At 40.2% G+C, this 20,748-nt stretch overlaps 1 protein-coding gene across 1 annotated transcript in view; it reads right to left on the bottom strand.

Annotated features, from left to right (window-relative positions):
* The window catches only part of ATP6V0A2 (ATPase H+ transporting V0 subunit a2), a 236,702-nt gene that overhangs the window by 193,102 nt on the left and 22,852 nt on the right, over nt 1-20,748 (bottom strand). The window contains exons 5-6 of the mRNA XM_053701819.1: nt 11,486-11,586; nt 9,402-9,528 (exon numbers count right to left, since the gene is read on the bottom strand). Coding sequence (XP_053557794.1) covers nt 9,402-9,528; nt 11,486-11,586 — 228 coding nt within the window. The remainder of the gene's footprint in view (nt 1-9,401; nt 9,529-11,485; nt 11,587-20,748) is intronic.

Here is a 20,748-nt window from a genome sequence, read left to right as displayed (position 1 = left end):
AATTGAATTTTTTCCCCATAGAATTTTTTTCATATATAATTTTTTCCAATTTTGAAAAGATTTTTTTCACACATAATTCATAATTTATGTTTACATGTATTATACATATTGCCTATTATAGTAGTATCATATTAGTATCAGGTTAGGTGTTTTATTATTATTATATATATTCTATAATCCTTACTCTTAAGCTGGTTTCAGCGCTCCCTAGTGCTTTGTATTTTGTATTGATTAGTCCTGTAGGTCTTTGAGGGTAACCTATTTTTTCTAGTTGGAGTTTGTAGTAATTTATATTTTTTGGCGCTGGTCACTTAAGTCTATTTACAGGAAATACCTCCACCATGGAGGGCACGTCAAAATACTTGTTTAGTTTAATAGACTTCTTAGGACTGACTACGACGGTAGTGTCGGGGTTGTCCAGGGTAGCTAAAACCTCCTTAAGTAGCAAAAGGAGGTGTTCTAGCTTAAACCTGAAGGATACAACTTCAGTATCAGCAGGAGGAATTACACTGTCTGAGTCTGAGATTTCACCTTCAGATGCTACCGAATTATCCTCCTCCTCAGGCTTCTGGGAGGGAGCATTTGAAATAGCCAGAACTGTGTCAGTAACCTCACTTACTGATTGTTTACTTTTCCTCTTGTCTGCTTTTTCCATGCTGCAGGGAAAGCACAACGAATCAGAAACCGCAGAGGACATGAGAGAAGCAATGTCTTGCAAAGTAACTCCAGATGGAGTAATGGAGGAAGCGCAGGGCACTGGCTGTATGGACGCCAAGTTTTGGGACACTTGAGGAGAAAGCTGCGGCATATTTTGAACATTGTCAGACGGCTCCTGAACAGCATCCGCCCAGATAAATGTTGGCTCAGAAAAAAGTATTTCCCTATAATGTAAAGTTCTCTCAATACATGAGGATCAGAAAGGGATTGGTGGTTCAACATTAGCATCAAAACATAAAGAACATGTAACATCTTGTAGGGCCTCTGGTCCATCTATTCACCCCCCCCAAAAAAAAAAAACTAATTTTATATTTTATTAAAAAAAAATACCTCACTGTTCCTTTAATTCTTTTAAAATAAACTGCTTTATTTTTTCGCAAGAAAATAAAATGACATAAGTAGTAATTAAATACTCCAGACACCTTTACACCTCATCTTAACTTTGCTGAGGTGCTTACCTGCCTAACACCAGAGATTATAAGCTGTTAGATGATCCAGACTCAATCTATGTATTCTGTAGATGAGGTCCGCAATATGGCCAAAAACTAAGACGAAGTCTTCGTGTCACAGAACACCAGAATGAGGGGAAAGTGTGCAACAAATTTTGGCGCTTCCGTTAGCCCCGCCCATCGTGGGCGTTACAAGAAAAAAAACTTCCCTCAGGTCTTTTAACCATAGTAATGCCGTTTTATCGTTACACAAGTTAAAAACACCACCTCTGAGCCTGCTCCTCGTCCCCAGTGCCTGCTATTACTGCCCAAATAATTATTCTCCAAGTCATAAGAGAATCATTATATTATGTCCCATTATATAATTTATATTAAAGTGCCATCTTTTATTCTGAATGTTCCCCAGAAAATAAAAAAAGTCAGCACTTATCTTTATACATCTGCCCGGCCGCAAGGCAGCTCACTAGGTTTGAGAGGCAAGATCCCTCACATGGACCTGTGGAAAAAAAGCAAAGACTGAATAATCTTATTCAGGCTTTAGAAATAGGGCAGCATCAGTATACGGGAGGCGCAGTGACAATTATACCCCCCAAGTTCCCATTTCTCTAAAGACACCACTGCTCTACTGAAGAGACTGATATATATGGACTACGGCTACACCCTAGGACAAAGCAACAAAATCTTGCACTACTTAAAAAATTATAGTAAAAGATTCTTCAAGCAAGATTTCAACACCTAACTTTACCACTTCCATGCTCTAACGTAGGCAAAGAGAATGATAGGGGTTAGAGGGAAGGGAGGTGATATTTAACAGCTTTGCTGTGGTGCTCTTTGCCGCCTCCTGCTGGGCAGGAGTGATATTCCCAATAGTAATTAGATGATCCATGGACTCATCGTGTCATTAGAAAGAAAAACGATTTGCTCGTGTTTGTGGTAAATTAATTGTCTTTTTCTGTAAAAATTGTGCTGGTCCTACGTTCCCTAGAGAGGCTGGAAGTCAAGCAGTTTTGAAGCATTCATAGGTTTCAGAATTTAACTGCTTGAATCAGCAACATACTATCCCCAGTTTGCAACTAGCCATTATTGACCACAACCAAAAAAGGAAATTTATGCTTACCTGATAAATTTATTTCTTTTTCGATACGATGAGTCCACGGATGTCATCCTTACTTGTGGGATTATGCCTCCTGGTCAGAAGGAGGAGGCAAAGAGCACCACAGCAGAGCTTTATAAATAGCTCCTCCCTTCCCTCCCAACCCAGTCATTCGACCGAAGTTAGTAAGAGAAAGGAAAAACCAAGGTGCAGAGGTGTCTGAAGTTTAACAAAAAATATAAAACAGGGTGGGCCGTGGACTCATCGTATCGAAAAATAAATAAATTTATAAGGTAAGCATAAATTTCCTTTTCTTTTTCAAGATACGATGAGTCCATGGATTTCATCCTTACGTGTGGGATACAATACCAAAGCTATAGTACACGATGAAACGGGAGGGACAAGACAGGGAACCTAAACGAAAGGCACCGCAGCTTGAAAAACCATCTTTCCAAAAACAGCCTCAGTGGAGGCAAAAGAATCAAAGTTGTTAAATATGGAAAAAATGCGAAGAGACGACCAAGTCATAGCCTTGCAAATCTGTTCAACAGAAGCATCATCTTCGAATGTCCATGAGGAAGCCACAGCCCTAGTGGAATGAGCCGCAATCCATTCAGGAAGCTGCTGTTCAGCAGTCTCATATGCAAAGCGGATGATACTCTGCAGCCAAAAAGAAAGAGAGGTAGCCGTAGCTTTCTGACCCCTACGTGTTCCAGAAAAACAACAAATAATGAAAATGAATGGCGAAAATCCTTAGTCGCCTAAAAGTAGAACTTCAAAGCACGGACTATGTCCAAAGAATGTAATAGACGCTCCTTCTCAGAAGAAGGATTGGGACACAAGAAAGGAACAACAATTTCCTAATTCATTTTCTCCACAGAAATAACCTGAGGAAGAAAACCAAGTATAGGTCATAATAACAACACCCTAGCCAAAGAAAAACAAGGCAAGGCGAATTTATATGGTAATGCCGAAAACTCACACACTCTTTGAGCAGAAGAAATGACAACAAAAAATAAAGGTTTCCAAGATAACAACTTAATATCAATGGAATGCATAGGTTCAACAGAACCCCTTAGAGAATCTTTAAATTCAAACTCCACGGAGGAGCAATTGGAGAAAACACAGGCGGGACTCTAATCCGAGCCTGACAAAAGGAATGAACACCTGGGACAGCTGCCAAACACTGTTGTACCAAAGTAGATAAAACAGAGATCTGACCCTAGAAGGAACTCTCCGAAATAAAACCCTTAAGGAAAAACAAAATCCTGGGAATCCTGTCTTGCCTCCATGAGGAACCCTGGATTCACACCAGAAAGACCTTTAAGCCTCATCTTATGGGAAACCATTCTAATGACAGGCTTACAAGCCTGAATTAAGGTAACTATGACGAAATTTAAGACACCTCGCTTGAACAGGATCAAGCGTCCAATCTCCAAGCAAATAGCCAGAGAATACTAGACTTGGGTGAAAGAAGGGACCCTGAATAAAAGGCCCCTCCGCAACAGTAGTATCCAAGAATGTATAGATGACATTCACCAGATCTGATACCAAATCCTACGCCTATTTGACCCAGCAAATATAGACATGCTAGACCGAAGGACTGAATAACTGCCAAGGCAGTTATCAGCTTGGACTAGAGGCCCCGAACCTAGACCTGCATCTCAAAAATCAGGCAGTCTGACAAAATGCCATGAGAACCAACTCCGGCCGACGCCAGTAGACAATCAGGATGGAGAAAACTCCCGTATGGAGTTCCCACTCACCTGGATGAAATTCTGACCCTTCAGAAAATCCGCTTCCCAAAAATCCACCCCAGAGATAAGGAACACCGACAGATAGCGAGAAAGAAACTGGGCCGAAACCAACGGAGGCCAGACCAGAAGAGCCTCGAAGCTCGCTTTCAGTTGCAGGAAGTCTATGAAAAGACCAGACTCTACCTGAGTCCATACTCTTCAAAATCACGTTCCCTGAGATAAGGGAACCTGAGAAGACAAGTTTACATAATCTCCGTTCCAATGTCCAAGTATGCTAAACTGCATAGGACTGAATGGAACTAAGCAATGAAAATTTAAGTGACACAAGGCGCTGCACAGATTATGGACCTTATAAGGATAAAAGGTTGAGTGGACCTCACCGGGGAATGAACCCTCAAGTTGTTACAGAGCTCAGCCATAGTGCCTTAACATGCCGAGCCAACTGTCCAGTTAATGTCCGTTGTCAACGCCACCAGCCTGAATACCTCTACCCACTGGGTCACCGAAGGCCGAGAGGTGGACTGAGGGACTAGACCAGAATAACCTTCATTTCCTGACCTCAGTCAGAAAAATCCTCAGTGATATGAAATTCAGCATGATTCCCAAGAAAGTAACCCTTGTGCTTTGGACCAAGGAACACTTACTTCCACCCGTGAGCTCACGGGAGATAGAACACCACGTTTGTGTAAATCTTGCTTGCTGTAAGGATGACCCCTGAACTAGTGATATTAGCTAGATAGGGCGCCATTGCCAAGCCATGTAACTGAAGCACCGCTAACAACGATCCCCGAGTCTCCGAAAAAACTTGGGACCAAGGAAAGCCCGAAAGGAAGGACCACGAACGGGAAGTGTTTACCCAAAAAAGGTAAACCCCAGAACTGGAGAAGAGTCTCATGAACGGCACATGAGAGCACTTGAACTTTGTACAGGTGATATAAGTCAACCTTCCAAAAAATGGAACAAATTAATAGTTTCCATCTTGAAGGACAACACTCTTCTTACAACAGGGTCTGAAAAATTCCCATTTTTTAGGAACAACAACCCAACTGGTAACCCTAAATCCAATACCAGTATCAGGACTGGGTCAACCACTCCCAGGACTGAGAGGACTCCTACGCAGTGTAAGAACTTCCCTACCTATGTCTGAGCCTCAGACAATTATGAAAGCAGAAACTGCCCCTGAGAGGAAATTATTTGAGCTCAAAAACTAAACATGAGCGAACACGGAAAATCAACCCCTACAAGATCCATCCCGGACCGGGGCATGTCCTCCATGCCGTCTAGGATTCAACATCAGGGTATGTGTTCACCAACATCCTAGTCTTAGAACACGTATCCATAAAACAAGGCTCTAACCATAAGGTTCCCAGGACTGGAAGAGAGCCACCTATGCTTCCCGCTGGATAACTGGAAGAAATTGAAATAAAGGAATTAGTCAATTGAAAACTGTATCCAGTCCTGGATTTTATCCAGAACATCTACTTACTAATAGCCTTAGACAACGTATCAAACCAAAACGCCGTCACACCAGTGACGGTATCAAAGTACATAGTAGGTTGCCATCGTATACCCTGGTGGGTGTCCAAAAGACTATCCTCTAAGGGTATAGAAGTTCTCGTAGAGACCTACCCCTTAAACAAACAATGTTTGAGTGCACATTCAAGGAGCAGTAGTTGGATTCAAACCACAAACTTTCTGCTTGCAAGGTAGTTCAGCTAGCCATTATGCTACCAATGCTGGCCCTAAGGAATTACGTCCAGCCTCTTAGCTGATACGTCCATCTTGTAAATATAGGGAATGCCTAAGGTACCAATTCCATCTGAAACTAAGATTCTCAGGAACGTGGAGAAACCTTTCAGAATAGCACAGCACCTCTACTATGCTTTTATATTATGCAAAAATATAGAATGCATCACAACCCCTAGTGTAGGGTGAAGGAAAACGCAGGGCACTGCATGTGGCCATAGAATTGTTAGAAGAATTTTGTGGCCATTTTAACAGACTCCCAAACTGCCAGCGCCGTAGAGGGAGTAGTGCAACAAGAAAAAATAAATTTTTAACCAAGTTTTCACATAGGAACGATACTGTTTCTTAGAAAAATAACCCTATTCCTGTGTGCGTTTGATTCATCCTTAGTCACAAAAGATGAACTAATGGGCAAACAGCTCAAATTCATTTATTCATAAGGTACACGGAACAAAACGTTACTGTCTCTTTAAATCTAAAAGTAGCTAATTTCTGTGTTGTTGTGTACCATCCTACGTCACAAAGGATGAAGTAACAAATAAACAGCCGTAAACCTGTAAATAAAGCTTACACAGTAAAACTGTTACTATCACTTTACATTCTCTTATATCATCCAATTAGAACCTTCTAAATGGAGAGCATTCAATCTTTGACAAGTGAGGCAGCTGTGCGGCCCATTAGGTTACACCGGCTGGCTTTGCATGAAATAGCCACTGCGATGTACATAAATCAACCATGTCTTGTGCCCACAATTCCATATGCAAGGAACCGCAGAGTACCGCATGGGAGCCAGAAAACACACTTTGTGTGTGCACTTATAAGTACAAAACATTAAACAGCAAATACATTAAACAGCTGAAAGGCATCAAATAAAAATGTTCCTGTCTCTTAACAACAGAAAAAGAACGTTATTTTATATGTGCTACTGTCTCTTTAAAAATAAAGCTGAAAGAATTAATTTTCTTGTTTGCAAAAAGGAAATACTGCAGCACCCAAGCAACAGATCAACTACTGACATTCTATATAAGAAAATGTACACGTAGAGCTGCATGTTTATAGCAACATAACCTAAGTTCCATACAAAAACAGGAGAGTTTATATACAATGTGTGATACTGTTGCTTGTTACCAGCCATATGTCGCACAGAATATCTAGAGCGTGATATAGCTGTGTGAAACGCTCTACCCTCCGGTATCTAATGGAGGTAGGATGCGCAATTATACACACATAACTCTGCCCCTCATGGGCGTGTCAGCAGCCCCTCCCGGTCGCCATTGTTACTAAATGACCAGGAGTAAAAGAACAAGCTACTGGCTCATGGCACCTATGTCTAGAGCCCAGCTCATAGAACAGTGTCCCTTGCGGTCATATGGCTCCCGATACTGACAACAGCAGCAGAGAACAAAGTGCGCAGCATACTAAAAATGGCCACAAGGCTCTGCCCATCATGGGGGTAATAACATGCAGTTCCCGTTCTCCATAAGCATTAATTGATTTAATAACTACGCCACCGGGAACTGGCTGCTGCAAACTAAACTTGGGGCTAAACTTAGGTACTGCTTCAGTATCGATCTGAATAAAGTATCACTCCCCACTGAAAGCAAAATATCCACAGCTCGAGTGATCCCCAAAGCAAATATCGAGCTCCTTAGGCCATCAAGTGCGCATCAAACTGAAACTCCCGGATGCTAATAACAAGTTATAAGGCCAACGGAGCCGTCAGAAAACATGGGGACAAGTTTGTCTACTGTTTCTGTCATTTTTACCACAGCACATCCCAATGTTGTGTAAACGATCTCATCCATAACAGTTCAATGAGTATAATAACAAAAGTCGCAGCTGTCCGTATTCCTGTAGCCCCTGCTAAGAATATACTGTCGGAAAGGTCCCTCCTTTAAAATGCAGTAGTTCTTACCATTAAGTACAGTGCTCCACTTCTGAGATCTATGTCAATGACCCAGAATAAAAAGTCAGCACTTACCTCAAAAGCTGTGCGACAGCATGGCAAGCCATCAGGTTTTCAGAGGTCCTCTCCCTCCCATAGCCCCGTGGAATAAGATAAGCCTGAGTTAAACGTGCTTAGGCTATCTGTATTTAGGGCAGCAACATGTATAGGAGGCGCAGTGAGAATTATGTCCCACCAATGCCTATTGCTTTAAAGCCACCAAATGCTTCTCTTTTTACTGAAGAGACTGATCTGGTCTAGGCTACACCCTAGCACAAAGTAGCACTCAGTGGCACCACTTTAAAAAATAATAAACACTTGATTGAAGAATCTTTACTAACACCTCATTTTGCCATCTCCTATATAACTAACACAGGCAAAGAGAATGACTGGGTTGGGAGAGAAGGGAGGAGCTATTTATACAGCTCTGCTGTGGTGCTCCTTGCCTCCTCCTGCTGACCAGGAGGCATAATCCCACAAGGATAAAATCCATGGACTCATCGTATCTTGAAAAAGAAATAATATAAACCATCACCAGTGTTTTAAAGAGCAATGTGCAGTTTTGCCAATCAAAGTTATCGTTTAAAACCTTTGGTTTTGCATGCAGATATTGTTGCAATTCAGTTGTTTTTTTGAGAATCTAGGCAATTTTAATTCAGCATCTACTGCGCTACTGGTGTTTTTTATATAAACAAATAAATACAATAAAAAAAATATATTCAAGGCCCCATGTTATTTATTTTTATTTATTTTTTTCAAATGCTTTATTGTCTGAAAAAAATAAAAAAAAGGTACAGAGAACAGTTCCATACATCAAGCTGTACAAAAGACAAAGAAAGTCATGAACAATTTACATACAATTTACATTGTCGATTAACATTGCTCTTGAAACCGTTACTAGCACTGGTAGATTAACATAGCTCTTAACAATTTCTTTTCAATTTGAAATCTAGTGTCCATATAGATAACAAACCTAAATAGTGGCTGAGTGTTCCAATCTTATGAGATTAACTATCCTCAGCCGAACTGATAGATGTAATGAGGTGCTGGTCAAGTCTCCAGCCTTTGGTGGATGGTGGATTGCCTTCTCCCCTTCCCAGTTGGGCACTGTATTCTGTTCCCTTACTCTGTAGTTATGAGTAGTATCTGTTAACCCTTTCCTTCCTAACCCTCACAAATCTGTAAGTGTAGGACGCCAAGTCTGCTTCTCCTGCCTGTCTGCATGCCCCACTCGTTATTGGCTCTGTTAATTCACAAATTAAGAGATCCCCTCTATTTTGTGTCCAAGCTTCTAGCATGTTTTCATGTATGTCTAAGGTCTCGTGCTGGATATGGTTATATCTTTCTAAGTATCAATGCATCAACCTGTTGTCCCCATTCTGCTACAGTTGGGGCTACAGGGGATTTCCAGTGTTTTGTAATTAAAATGTTGGTGCTATTCTGCATAATGAGCATCATAGCATAGTGTGCCCTGTTTTCAACTTTGGGCAGTGACAGGAAGAGTAGTGTTTTGGGATCATTAGGTAAGATTACCCCTATTATTCTACTGATGTGCGTAAGGTTTTCTACCCAGTAGTTATTTAGTCTGGGGCAGTCCCACAGCCCCATGTTATTTAGATAAAGAAACACTGTGCAAAGGCCAACATAGGAAAAACAAATAAAAAGCAGCAAATCAGAATGAGAATTTCACTCACAGTGTCCGGGTCCTCTAGACGCTCCTCCAGCTCCACATAAGTAAGAATGGTGTATCCCTTGCACACCCTCCACAGCATTCTCTGGAAGGATTCCAGCTTGGTGTGGTGAACCAATCCAGATATAAAGCTGCAGAGAGACGGGCAAATTTAGGCTGTGCATACTGTATAGTCTGCTAATAGCCAAATAAGAAAGTTCCCTTTAAATAAGCACACTGTAAAACACATGATTCTCTAAATTACTTTTTCAGATTGGATAGTATTGATTTTAGCTGTACTTCAAATCTATCAAAGTCAAAGGAGTCTACTCAGGTAAAAAAAAAAAAAAAAAGTATACCTATGAAATGTAAACAGAACAGACGTTACAACTATATGGCGGCATATGCTAACACTGCTGTACACAAAATGTATCAAATACCAAATAGGAATAAGCCAGTATCAATAATATTGGACATACAGGTGTAAGCTGATTAATGTCAAACCCTAAACAACAGTATAGTAATAAAATGTCGCCTAATAATTAAACCTTAACATTTTGTGACCTGAAATATTTTAGGTTATAAGCACATTGAATCTTGTTATAGGTTTTTATCATGACATTATGTAAACAAAGTCTGCCACAACCTCACAACAATTTTCTGTACTAGTCAATGTAAAATGGTGAATGAATTTCACCGTAGGCTGGCTGGGTTTAAACGCTGGGCTAACAAAGATATATGCAACTGTTAGACAATCCTCTGCAGCACTTTCTGATAGGCTGTAGGTTAAAGGGATGGTCGATTGGCGTTCCCTGGGCCAAATGCCCATGCATTCATTTTTGCATCCCTAGGAAAAAAACAACTTGTGTTCAATAGCATTTGTGCCCCTAGAACTTAACAAGGGTAACTAATGGTGCATGCTTTTGAGACCTCTGATGGTTGGGTATATAAAAGGTGGCGAAAACGGAAGTGTCCCTCTGGAAGGAACAGCAGATTGCCTAAATCTGTTTTATATATATATATATATATATATATATATATATATATATATATATATATATATATATATATATATATATATATATATATATATATATATATATATATATATATATATATATATACATACACACACACACTGTATATAAATAGCCATTAAAGCATCTAAAATATTTATTTGTGGCCCTTTGTGTTAGAAAAATGGATATCACTAGGTCAGCATAAATCTAAACAAAAATTCTAGACAAAAAAAAAAAAAGTTATTAGCGTGCACTCCGTAATATGATAAAAAAAAAAAGTTAAAAGGGACAATCAACTCAAATTTTTTTTGCAGAGTCAACATGGTTATATTAACATACTTTTAACCTCTGTGATAACCTTGTATCTAAGATTCTTTTGACGGCCCCCTGATCACATGACTTTATTATCTATTGACATGCATTTTAGTTGTGTTGTGCAGAACCCACAGGCATGAGCACAATGTTATATCTATATGGCCCACATGAACTAGCAGTATCCTGTTGTGAAAAACAAATTAAAAAATTGTGATTAAGAGGCTTTCTATAGTGGCTTAGAAACAGACAGAAATGTAGAAGTTTAAATGTTATAAATTATATTAATTGTGAAAAGAAATTAGAATAAATTAAGGAAGAGATCAATCTAGCGTACGACAAAGTAAATTTGTTTGCTAATGATCCTGCTTTTGCAAAGCTGAAGAGCATTGACAAATTGCAAAATGGGGAAAAAAAAGAAATTTGATGAGACCAGGAGAACTTTAAGAAAGGTTGCATTTACATAGAGTGTAGCCTAGTGTCATACTTTGGTATATGTAAATTAATAATAGACCTTCTAAATGTAAAACTACCTGAATGACCTCACTTCTCTCATTAACTCTCAATGGTCTAAAAAAGAAAGAAACACACACACACTAGTGGCATTCAGCTGACATTTTATACAAACGCTTTTAGTCATGTTCTTCCATTTCCAAGCAAAAATATTTTCCCAGAAAGGTTATCAAGTTGAGATACCCAAACTCAGCACCTGTATTAAATTCCTTATTTATGAACCTCAGTAATCATCCTCACTAGATACAGAAGTTGAATTACTCACCCCAGTTTAGCGCCAAGTCTCTGCATACAAGTATAGTCCATCAAGGATTCTTTCTCTAAGGTAGGGAATTCCTCATAAGAACTCTGTGGAGACGTTTCATGCTGAAATTAAGACAGTTGCTGTCATAGGAGGCAACCTACATCAGGGGTACATATTTAACACTAACATTAAATACAGATTATATATTAATCTGCTGCACCTCTTTGCCAGTGGCTTCCCTTAGCCTCTTGACCCTAACATACAAAGCCGTAACCAACACTGCACCCTCCTAGATCTCTGCCCTTGTCTATAAATACTCCCCAGCCAGCCCCTCCACTCTGCCAAAGACCTACTTCTATCCTCATCTCTCATTAAGTCCTCACCGTTCGTCTGCAAGACTTTTTTAGAACTGCACCATAAGGAACTCCTTGGGGCCTATCTATCAAGCTCCGTAGGCAGCAGTCTTAGGTATTATGTTACAACCAAGAGCTGGAGTTCCTGAGCTCCAGGCATCTGCCTGCATATGGAACCAGAGTGTGATTCATGCTCCAGTTCCATATGCAGTCAGATGCCAGATTGTTACAGACACCGTCTGTAATGATCATCTGCAGCTACCGGTGGGAGGGAATCCGGGTAGGAGTGGGAAGGAACATACAATACAAAAAAAGAATAAATAAAGGGAGAGGGATGAGATCTGCGCAACAAGAAAAATGTTGGGTGGGGGACCACTACCCTACAGAAAAGAAAAAAAAAAAAGTTGTTAAAAAATGTATATAAATAACAGAATTTATGCTTACCTGATAAATTTCTTTCTCCAACGGTGTGTCCGGTCCACGGCGTCATCCTTACTTGTGGGAATATTCTCTTCCCCAACAGGAAATGGCAAAGAGCACAGCAAAAGCTGCCCATATAGCCCCCCTCTGGCTCCGCCCCCCAGTCATTCAACCGACGGTTAGGAGAAAAAAGGAGAAACTATAGGGTGCCGTGGTGACTGTAGTGTATAGAGAAAGAAATTTTTCAACCCTGATTAAAGAACCAGGGCGGGCCGTGGACCGGACACACCATTGGAGAAAGAAATTTATCAGGTAAGCATAAATTCTGTTTTCTCCAACATTGGTGTGTCCGGTCCACGGCGTCATCCTTACTTGTGGGAACCAATACCAAAGCTTTAGGACACGGATGAAGGGAGGGAGCAAATCAGGTTACCTAAACGGAAGGCACCACGGCTTGCAAAACCTTTCTCCCAAAAATAGCCTCCGAAGAAGCATAAGTATCGAATTTGTAGAATTTGGCAAAAGTGTGCAGAGAAGACCAAGTTGCTGCCTTACATATCTGATCAACAGAAGCCGCGTTCTTGAAGGCCCAGGTGGAAGCCACAGCCCTAGTAGAGTGAGCTGTGATTCGTTAAGGAGGCTGCCGTCAGGCAGTCTCATAAGCCAATCGGATGATGCTTTTCAGCCAGAAAGAAAGAGAGGTAGCAGTAGCTTTTTGACCTCTCCTCTTACCAGAGTAAACGACAAACAAAGATGAAGTTTGTCTGAAGTCCTTTGTTGCGTCTAAATAGAACTTTAAAGCACGGACCACGTCTAAATTGTGTAACAAACGTTCCTTCTTTGAAACTGGATTCGGACGCAAAGAAGGAACAACTATTTCCTGGTTAATATTCTTGTTGGAAACAACATTTGGAAGAAAACCAGGCTTGGTACGCAAAATGACCTTATCTAAATGGAACACCAGATAGGGTGAATCACACTGCAAAGCAGATAATTCAGAAACTCTTCTAGCAGAAGAAATAGCAACCAAAAACAGAACTTTCCAAGATAGTAACTTGATATCTATGGAATGTAAAGGTTCAAACGGAACCCCTTGAAGAACTGAAAGAACTACATTTAGACTCCAAGGAGGAGTCATGGGTCTGTAAACAGGCTTGATTCTGACTAAAGCCTGTACAAAAGCTTGAACATCTGGCACAGCTGCCAGGCGTCTGTGTAACAAAACAGATAAAGCAGAAATCTGTCCTTTTAGCGAACTCGCTGACAACCCTTTATCCAAACCCTCTTGGAGAAAGGAAAGAATCCTAGGAATTTTAATTTTACTCCAGAATCCCTTGGATTCACACCAACAGATATATTTTTTCCATATTTTATGGTAAATGTTCCTAGTCACAGGTTTTCTGGCTTGGACCAGAGTATCTATCACTGAATCTGAAAACCCACGCTTGGATAAAATCAAGCGTTCAATTTCCAAGCAGTCAGCTGCAGAGAAACTAGGTTTGGATGTTCGAATGGACCTTGTACTAGAAGATCCTGTCTCAAAAGGTAGCTTCCATGGTGGAGCCGATGACATATTCACCAGGTCTGCATACCAAGTCCTGCGTGGCCATGCAGGAGCTATCAGAATCACAGAGGCCTTCTCCTGTTTGATCCTGGCTACGAGCCTGGGAAGGAGAGGAAACGGTGGAAACGCATAAGCTAGGTTGAACAACCAAGGCGCTACTAATGCATACACTAGAGTCGCCTTGGGATCCCTGGATCTGGACCCGTAGCAAGGAACCTTGAAGTTCTGTCGAGACGCCATCAGATCCATGTCTGGAATGCCCCATAATTGAGTTAACTGGGCAAAGACCTCCGGGTGAAGTTCCCACTCCCCCGGATGGAAAGTCTGACGACTCAAATAATCCGCCTCCCAGTTGTCTACTCCTGAAATCTTATGAATCCGGCCTTCGCTAGTTGAGGCCAAGCTCTGAGCGCATTGAATATCGCTCTCAGTTCCAGGATGTTTATCGGGAGAAGAGACTCTTCCCAAGACCATAGACCCTGAGCTTTCAGGGAGTCCCAGACCGCGCCCCAGCCTACTAGACTGGCGTCGGTCGTGACAATGACCCACTCTGGTCTGCGGAAACTCATTCCCTGAGACAGGTGATCCTGAGTCACCCAATGACGGAGTGAGTCTCTGGTTAACTGGTCTACTTGAATCTGGGGAGACAAGTCTGCATAATAACCATTCCACTGTCTGAGCATGCACAGGGTCTTAGATGAATTCGAGCAAAAGGAACCACGTCCATTGCTGCAACCATTAGACCTATTACTTCCATGCACTGAGCTATGGAAGGTTGAGGAATAGATTGAAGAGCTTGACAAGCCTTTAGAAGCTTTGATTTTCTGACCTCTGTCAGAAAAATCTTCATTTCTACAGAATCTATTATTGTTCCCAGAAAGGGAACTCTTGTAGACGGGGACAGGGAACTCTTTTCCACGTTCACCTTCCACCCGTGAGACCTGAGAAAAGCTAATACAATGTCTGTATGATCCCTTGATCTGGAAAGGGACGACGCATGGATTAGGATGTCGTCTAGGTAAGGTGCCACTGCAATGCCCCTCGGCCTTAGAACCGCTAGAAGGGACCCTAGCACCTTTGTGAAAATTCTGGGAGCAGTGGCTAGACCGAATGGAAGAGCCACGAACTGGTAATGTTTGTCCAGAAAGGCGAACCTTAGGAACTGATGATGATCTTTGTGGATAGGAATATGTAGGTACGCATCCTTTAAATCCACGGTAGTCATATATTGACCCTCCTGGATTGTTGGTAAAATCGTTCGAATGGTTTCCATTTTGAACGATGGAACTCTGAGGAATTTGTTTAGAATTTTTAAATCCAGAATTGGTCTGAAAGTTCACTCTTTTTTGGGAACTACAAACAGGTTTGAGTAAAACCCCTGACCTTGTTCCACTGTTGGAACTGGGTGTATCACTCCCATTTTTAACAGATCTCCTACGCAATGTAAGAATGCCTGTCTCTTTATCTGGTCTGAAGATAAGCGAGACATGTGGAACCTTCCCCTTGGAGGGAGTTCCTTGAATTCTAGAAGATAACCCTGAGAGACTATTTCTAGTGCCCAGGGACCCAGAACATCTCTTGCCCAAGCCTGAGCAAAGAGAGAAAGTCTGCCCCCTACTAGATCCGGTCCCGGATCGGGGGCTACCACTTCATGCTGTCTTGGTAGCAGCAGCAGGTTTCTTGGCCTGTTTACCCTTGTTCCAGCCTTGCATTGGTTTCCATGCTGGCTTGGCCTGGGAAGCGTTACCCTCTTGTCTAGAGGCCGCAGAGTTAGGAGACGGACCATTCCTGAAGTTGCGAAAGGAACGAAAATTAGATTTATTCTTAGCCTTAAAGGGCCTATCCTGTGGGAGGGCATGGCCCTTTCCCCCAGTGATGTCTGAAATAATTTCCTTCAATTCTGGCCCAAAAAGGGTCTTACCTTTGAAAGGAATATTAAGCAGTTTTGTCTTGGAAGACACATCCGCCGACCAAGACTTTAGCCAGAGCGCTCTGCGCGCCACAATTGCAAAACCTGAATTTTTCGCCGCTAACTTCGCCAATTGCAAAGCGGCATCTAAAATAAAGGAATTAGCTAACTTAAGTGCATGAATTCTGTCCATGACCTCCTCATATGGAGTCTCCTTATTGAGCGAATTTTCTAGTTCTTCGAACCAAAAACACGCCGCCGTTGTGACAGGAATAATGCACGAAATTGGTTGGAGGAGGAAACCTTGCTGAACAAATATCTTTTTTAAGCAAACCCTCCAACTTTTTATCCATAGGATCTTTGAAAGCACAACTGTCCTCGATGGGAATAGTCGTGCGTTTGGCCAAAGTAGAAACTGCCCCCTCAACCTTAGGGACTGTTTGCCATGCATCTCTCCTAGGGTCTACAATGGGGAACATTTTCTTAAATATAGGAGGTAGAACAAAAAGGTATGCCTGGTTTCTCCCACTCCTTGGTCACTATGTCCGCCACCCTTTTGGGTATCAGAAAGGCATCAGGGTGCACAGGGACCTCTAGGAATTTGTCCATTTTGCACAATTTTTCTGGAATGACCAAAGAGTCACAATCGTCCAGAGTAGTTAGTACCTCCTTAAGCAGGGCGCGGAGATGTTCTAACTTAAATTTAAATGTCACAACATCAGGTTCTGCCTGTTGAGAAATTTTTCCAGAATCAGAAATTTCTCCCTCCGACAGACCCTCCCTCACTGCCAATTCTGACTGGTGTGAGGGTATGACAGATAAATTGTCGTCAGCGCACTCTTGCTCATCCGCTGTATTTAAAACTGAGCAATCACGCTTTCTTTGATATGCTGGCATTTTGGATAAAATATTAGCTATAGAATTATCCATTACTGCCGTTAATTGTTGCATAGTAACAAGCATTGGCGCGCTAGATGTACTAGGTGTCGCCTGCGCGGGCATAACTGGTGTTGACACAGAAGGAGAGGATGATGACTGGGAAGGTGTCTAAACGAATGCCTGGCGCTTAAAAACGTTACTAAAGTATTCTCAAGTTTTAAAACACTTCAAACCACATATAAATATCGAATAAAGCAATCGATTTAGCCCACAATAGTGTCAACCAGTGTATAGCCCATTAATAAGCCTTCATTCTGTTATGAGTCTAAGAAAATGGCTTACCGATCCCAAAGAGGGAAAATGACAGTCTTCTAGCTTAAGTCTTGTTAGAAAATGGACTAGTCATACCTTGAGCAGAAAAGTCTTCAAACTGTTCCCCCCAACTGAAGTTCTCTTATTCCCACAAGTAAGGATGACGCAGTGGACCGGACACACCAATGGAGAAATATATATTTATTTTTTTTTAGGTACTGACAGCTGCCAGTACCTAAGATGGTGGCACTGTTTAGAGGGTGCAGGGTTAGAGAGCTGTTTGGGAGGGATCAGGGAGGTTAAAGGGTAAGGGGGATCCTAAACTACAGAAAATATTAAAAAAAAATTGCCTTAAAGGGACAGTCTAGGCCAAAATAAACTTTCATGATTCAGATAGAGCATGTAATTTTAAACAATTTTCCAATTTACTTTTATCATCAATTTTGCTTTGTTCTCTTGGTATTCTTAGTTGAAAGCTTAACCTAGGAGGTTTATATGCTAATTTCTTTCAGATTGCATTTTAACAGTTTTTCACCACTAGAGGGTGTTAGTTCACATATTTCATATAGATAACACTATGCTCGTGCACGTGAAGTAATCTGGGAGCAGGCACTGTTTGGCTAGACTGCAAGTCTGTCAAAAGAACTGAAAAAAGGGGCAGTTTGCAGAGGCTTAGATACAAGATAATCACAGAGGTTAAAAGTATATTATTATAACTGTGTTGGTTATGCAAAACTGAGAAATGGGTAATAAAGGGATTATCTATCTTTTAAAACAATAAAAATTCTGGTGTAGACTGTCCCTTTAAAAAAGGGACAGTCTACACCAGAAATGTTATTTTTTAAAAAGATAGTTAATCCCTTTATTATCCATTCCCCAGTTTTGCATAACCAACACAGTTATATTAATGTAGAAGTATGTTTTACCTTTGTGATTACCTTGTATCCAAGCCTCTGTAGACTGCCCCCTTATCTCAGTGCATTTGACAGACAGGCAGTTTAGCCAATCAGTGCAGACTCCTAAATACCTCCACGGGAGTGAGCACAATGTTATCTATATGACACACATGAACTAGTAATGCCTAACTGTGGGGAAATTTTTTTTCAAAATGCTCTGAGCTAAGAGGCGGTTTTCAACGGTTTAGAAATCAGTTTGAGCATACCTAGGTTTAGCTTTTCAAAAATACCACAAAGGGAACAAAGCAAATTTAATGATAAAAGTCAATTGGAAAGTTGTTTAAAATTGCATGCCCTATCTGAATCATGAAAATTTAATTTTAACTAGACTGTCCCTTTAATCTCTACACTAAAGCTAAAATTAACCATACAAGGTACCTGATTTACCCCTTCGCTGCCAGGAATAATAGTAGTGTAATGCACAGCTGCAATTAGCAGCCTTCTAATTAACAAAAAGCAATAGCAAAGCCATATGCGGTATGTAAATAATTTCAGTGAGAAACCCAAAGTTTGATTAATTTTATTTTTTTTATACGATCTCATTTGGCAGGGAAATGGTGGCATGAAATATACTATAATAGGCCTAGATCAATACCTTGGGTTGTCTATTTTTTTTTATATCTCTCTCTCTCTCTCTCTCTCTATTTATATTGTTTTGACAGGTAAATTTAAAAAAAAAACAAGGCTCTATTTCTGCTTAAATGGAGTGATAGCAAAAATGCTAAAAAATCTGATAATTTGGGAAAGTTCTTCTCTGAAAGTCCAAGTAGTGAAGGGGATAAGATGTCTCTATTACTTCTTTTTTTTCTCTCCCTTAACTTCTGTATGTATCTCTTTTAGATAGTAAGCTTGAGAGTCTAACTGTAAAATAATCCCAATAAATATTTTACAAAAATTAAGGATGTCCTCCTCTGTGTCTTTGGCAAAAACGTTATGTGATTCAAATTGAGTTTAAAGGGATAGAAATATTAACAATGAAATGTGCAAGGGTGCATTTAAAATGTTAAATAGAAGCATTCTGCTATATACTTTCATAAGCAAACATGCTTCTTGTAAAAGTTATTATATGAACATATGCTATGAGTGCCTCGTGCACACCTTTTCAGAGAGTCAGCAGTGGTTTATATGACACAAATTAAGTCTTCACACTTACCATACACACTGCTGCCAGCTCTCTGATTGGTGCAGGGCCCTCACAGCATATGTGCTTATGTCACTCAAACAGTAATAACTAACTAGAGGCACATTTGCTAATTTAAGTTCTTTGCAAAAATGATTGTTAAAATTCACCTATGCACATTTCAATTCTGACCTTTCTGTCCCATTAATGTCAGTACAAGCTCTTCACAGTTGATCAATTTCATATTTATGTGCTAAAGCAGTTTTTAGTTTTACAAAAATAAAAATACAGTAGTACATTTCTATTGAGTTAGACCAAACTTAATTACATACTAAAACGTAAAAAAAACAAAAAAAACAAAAAAATAGTTGCCCCAGAAAAAGCATTCTACATAGAATAGAATCAGTTCTGACTCCCAAATAACTCAACAGGACTGAACACAATGTTATAAGACACACATGAACTAGCACTGTCTAACTGTGAAAATTTTTCAAAATGCACTGAGATAAGAGGAGGCCTTCAATGGTTTAGAAATCAGCCTAAGTGCCTACCTAGCTTAACTTTTAACAATGAATACCAAAAGAGCAAAATTTGAGAATAAAAATAAATTGGAAAATTGTTTAAAATTGCATGCCCTATCTGAATCATAAAAGTTTAATGTTGACTAGACTGTCCCTTTAACAGCTATAAATGACACGAAAACCTTTATTTTAATGATGGGAAATCTACTCTTTCAAATGAGGGGTTTTATAATACATAGCTACTGTGAGGGGGGTTATAACCCTTCAGTTAGACCCCCCCTGAAAAATGGACCAGTTCTATGAGGTATTTGACAGTATTATGACAGCTGAGATCAATAGAGGGAATACCACAGCCCATTTATATTATTACATAAGCCTATGACTATCATGTGATCTTTGTTGCCATGGTCAGCTGCCACCTAAACATGGGAACCCCTTTCAAAACGGTAGTCACTAGCCCCACTGAGCTAAAATAAAGGGGTGAAAAGTTCAAATCTATAAACCAGAGCATACTAAAGGTAAAACGGTAGAAAGGTGATTGCCTAGGCCTCGATGCTTCTAATTTGAGTGTACTTCTCAATATAATAAAAGTTTTTTTATATGTGTCATGTATGCTGCCTTTAGGGATCGGGCCTACTTCAGAGTCACAGGCATATAGTACAAACATTAAGTAGGCGATTGCCATTTTTATGAAATCTGTATATCACATTGTATAGCTCTGTTATAAATATACTGCAGGCATATAGTGCTCAAGACATATGCACTCGTAAGACTACCTGGGTACGGCAGGAAGGAAACTTACTAACAGAAGTACATTAGAAATGTTGATATGTACTATGATATCTGTATCTACAAAATGCCAACTGTAGCCTACAACGCACAGCGTGTTTCTGTGATTTTATGAGTTCGTAGTTTCTATAAAAATATATAAAATTAAAATAATTTATTCAAAAGAAAAAAAAGTAGATTTCATTTCTAGAATTACAATATCAAAATTAACACGACAAAAAAGTACTGTGAAATATTTTTAACAATTGTTATGAATTAACATAAGAAGATGAGATTATGTCATTTTGGGGGGGGAAGGATCTTGCCTGCCATTAGAAACAGTGATCACCTGCCCTCTGGATGCCAGGCGGATTGTTATGTAGTTGGGGCTATAATCCAGCACTATTTCTTCCTTATTTGTAAGATGGGAATGTCCTTTTTTAATACAAGTTTAGTCATTACTGATAAACATAGATCAGTAC

This window comes from Bombina bombina, chromosome 2, assembly GCF_027579735.1.
Source record: "Bombina bombina isolate aBomBom1 chromosome 2, aBomBom1.pri, whole genome shotgun sequence".
NCBI classification, from domain to species: domain Eukaryota; kingdom Metazoa; phylum Chordata; class Amphibia; order Anura; family Bombinatoridae; genus Bombina; species Bombina bombina.
Note: the sequence above shows the minus strand (reverse complement) of the source record. Positions and strands in the feature narration are given on the sequence as shown.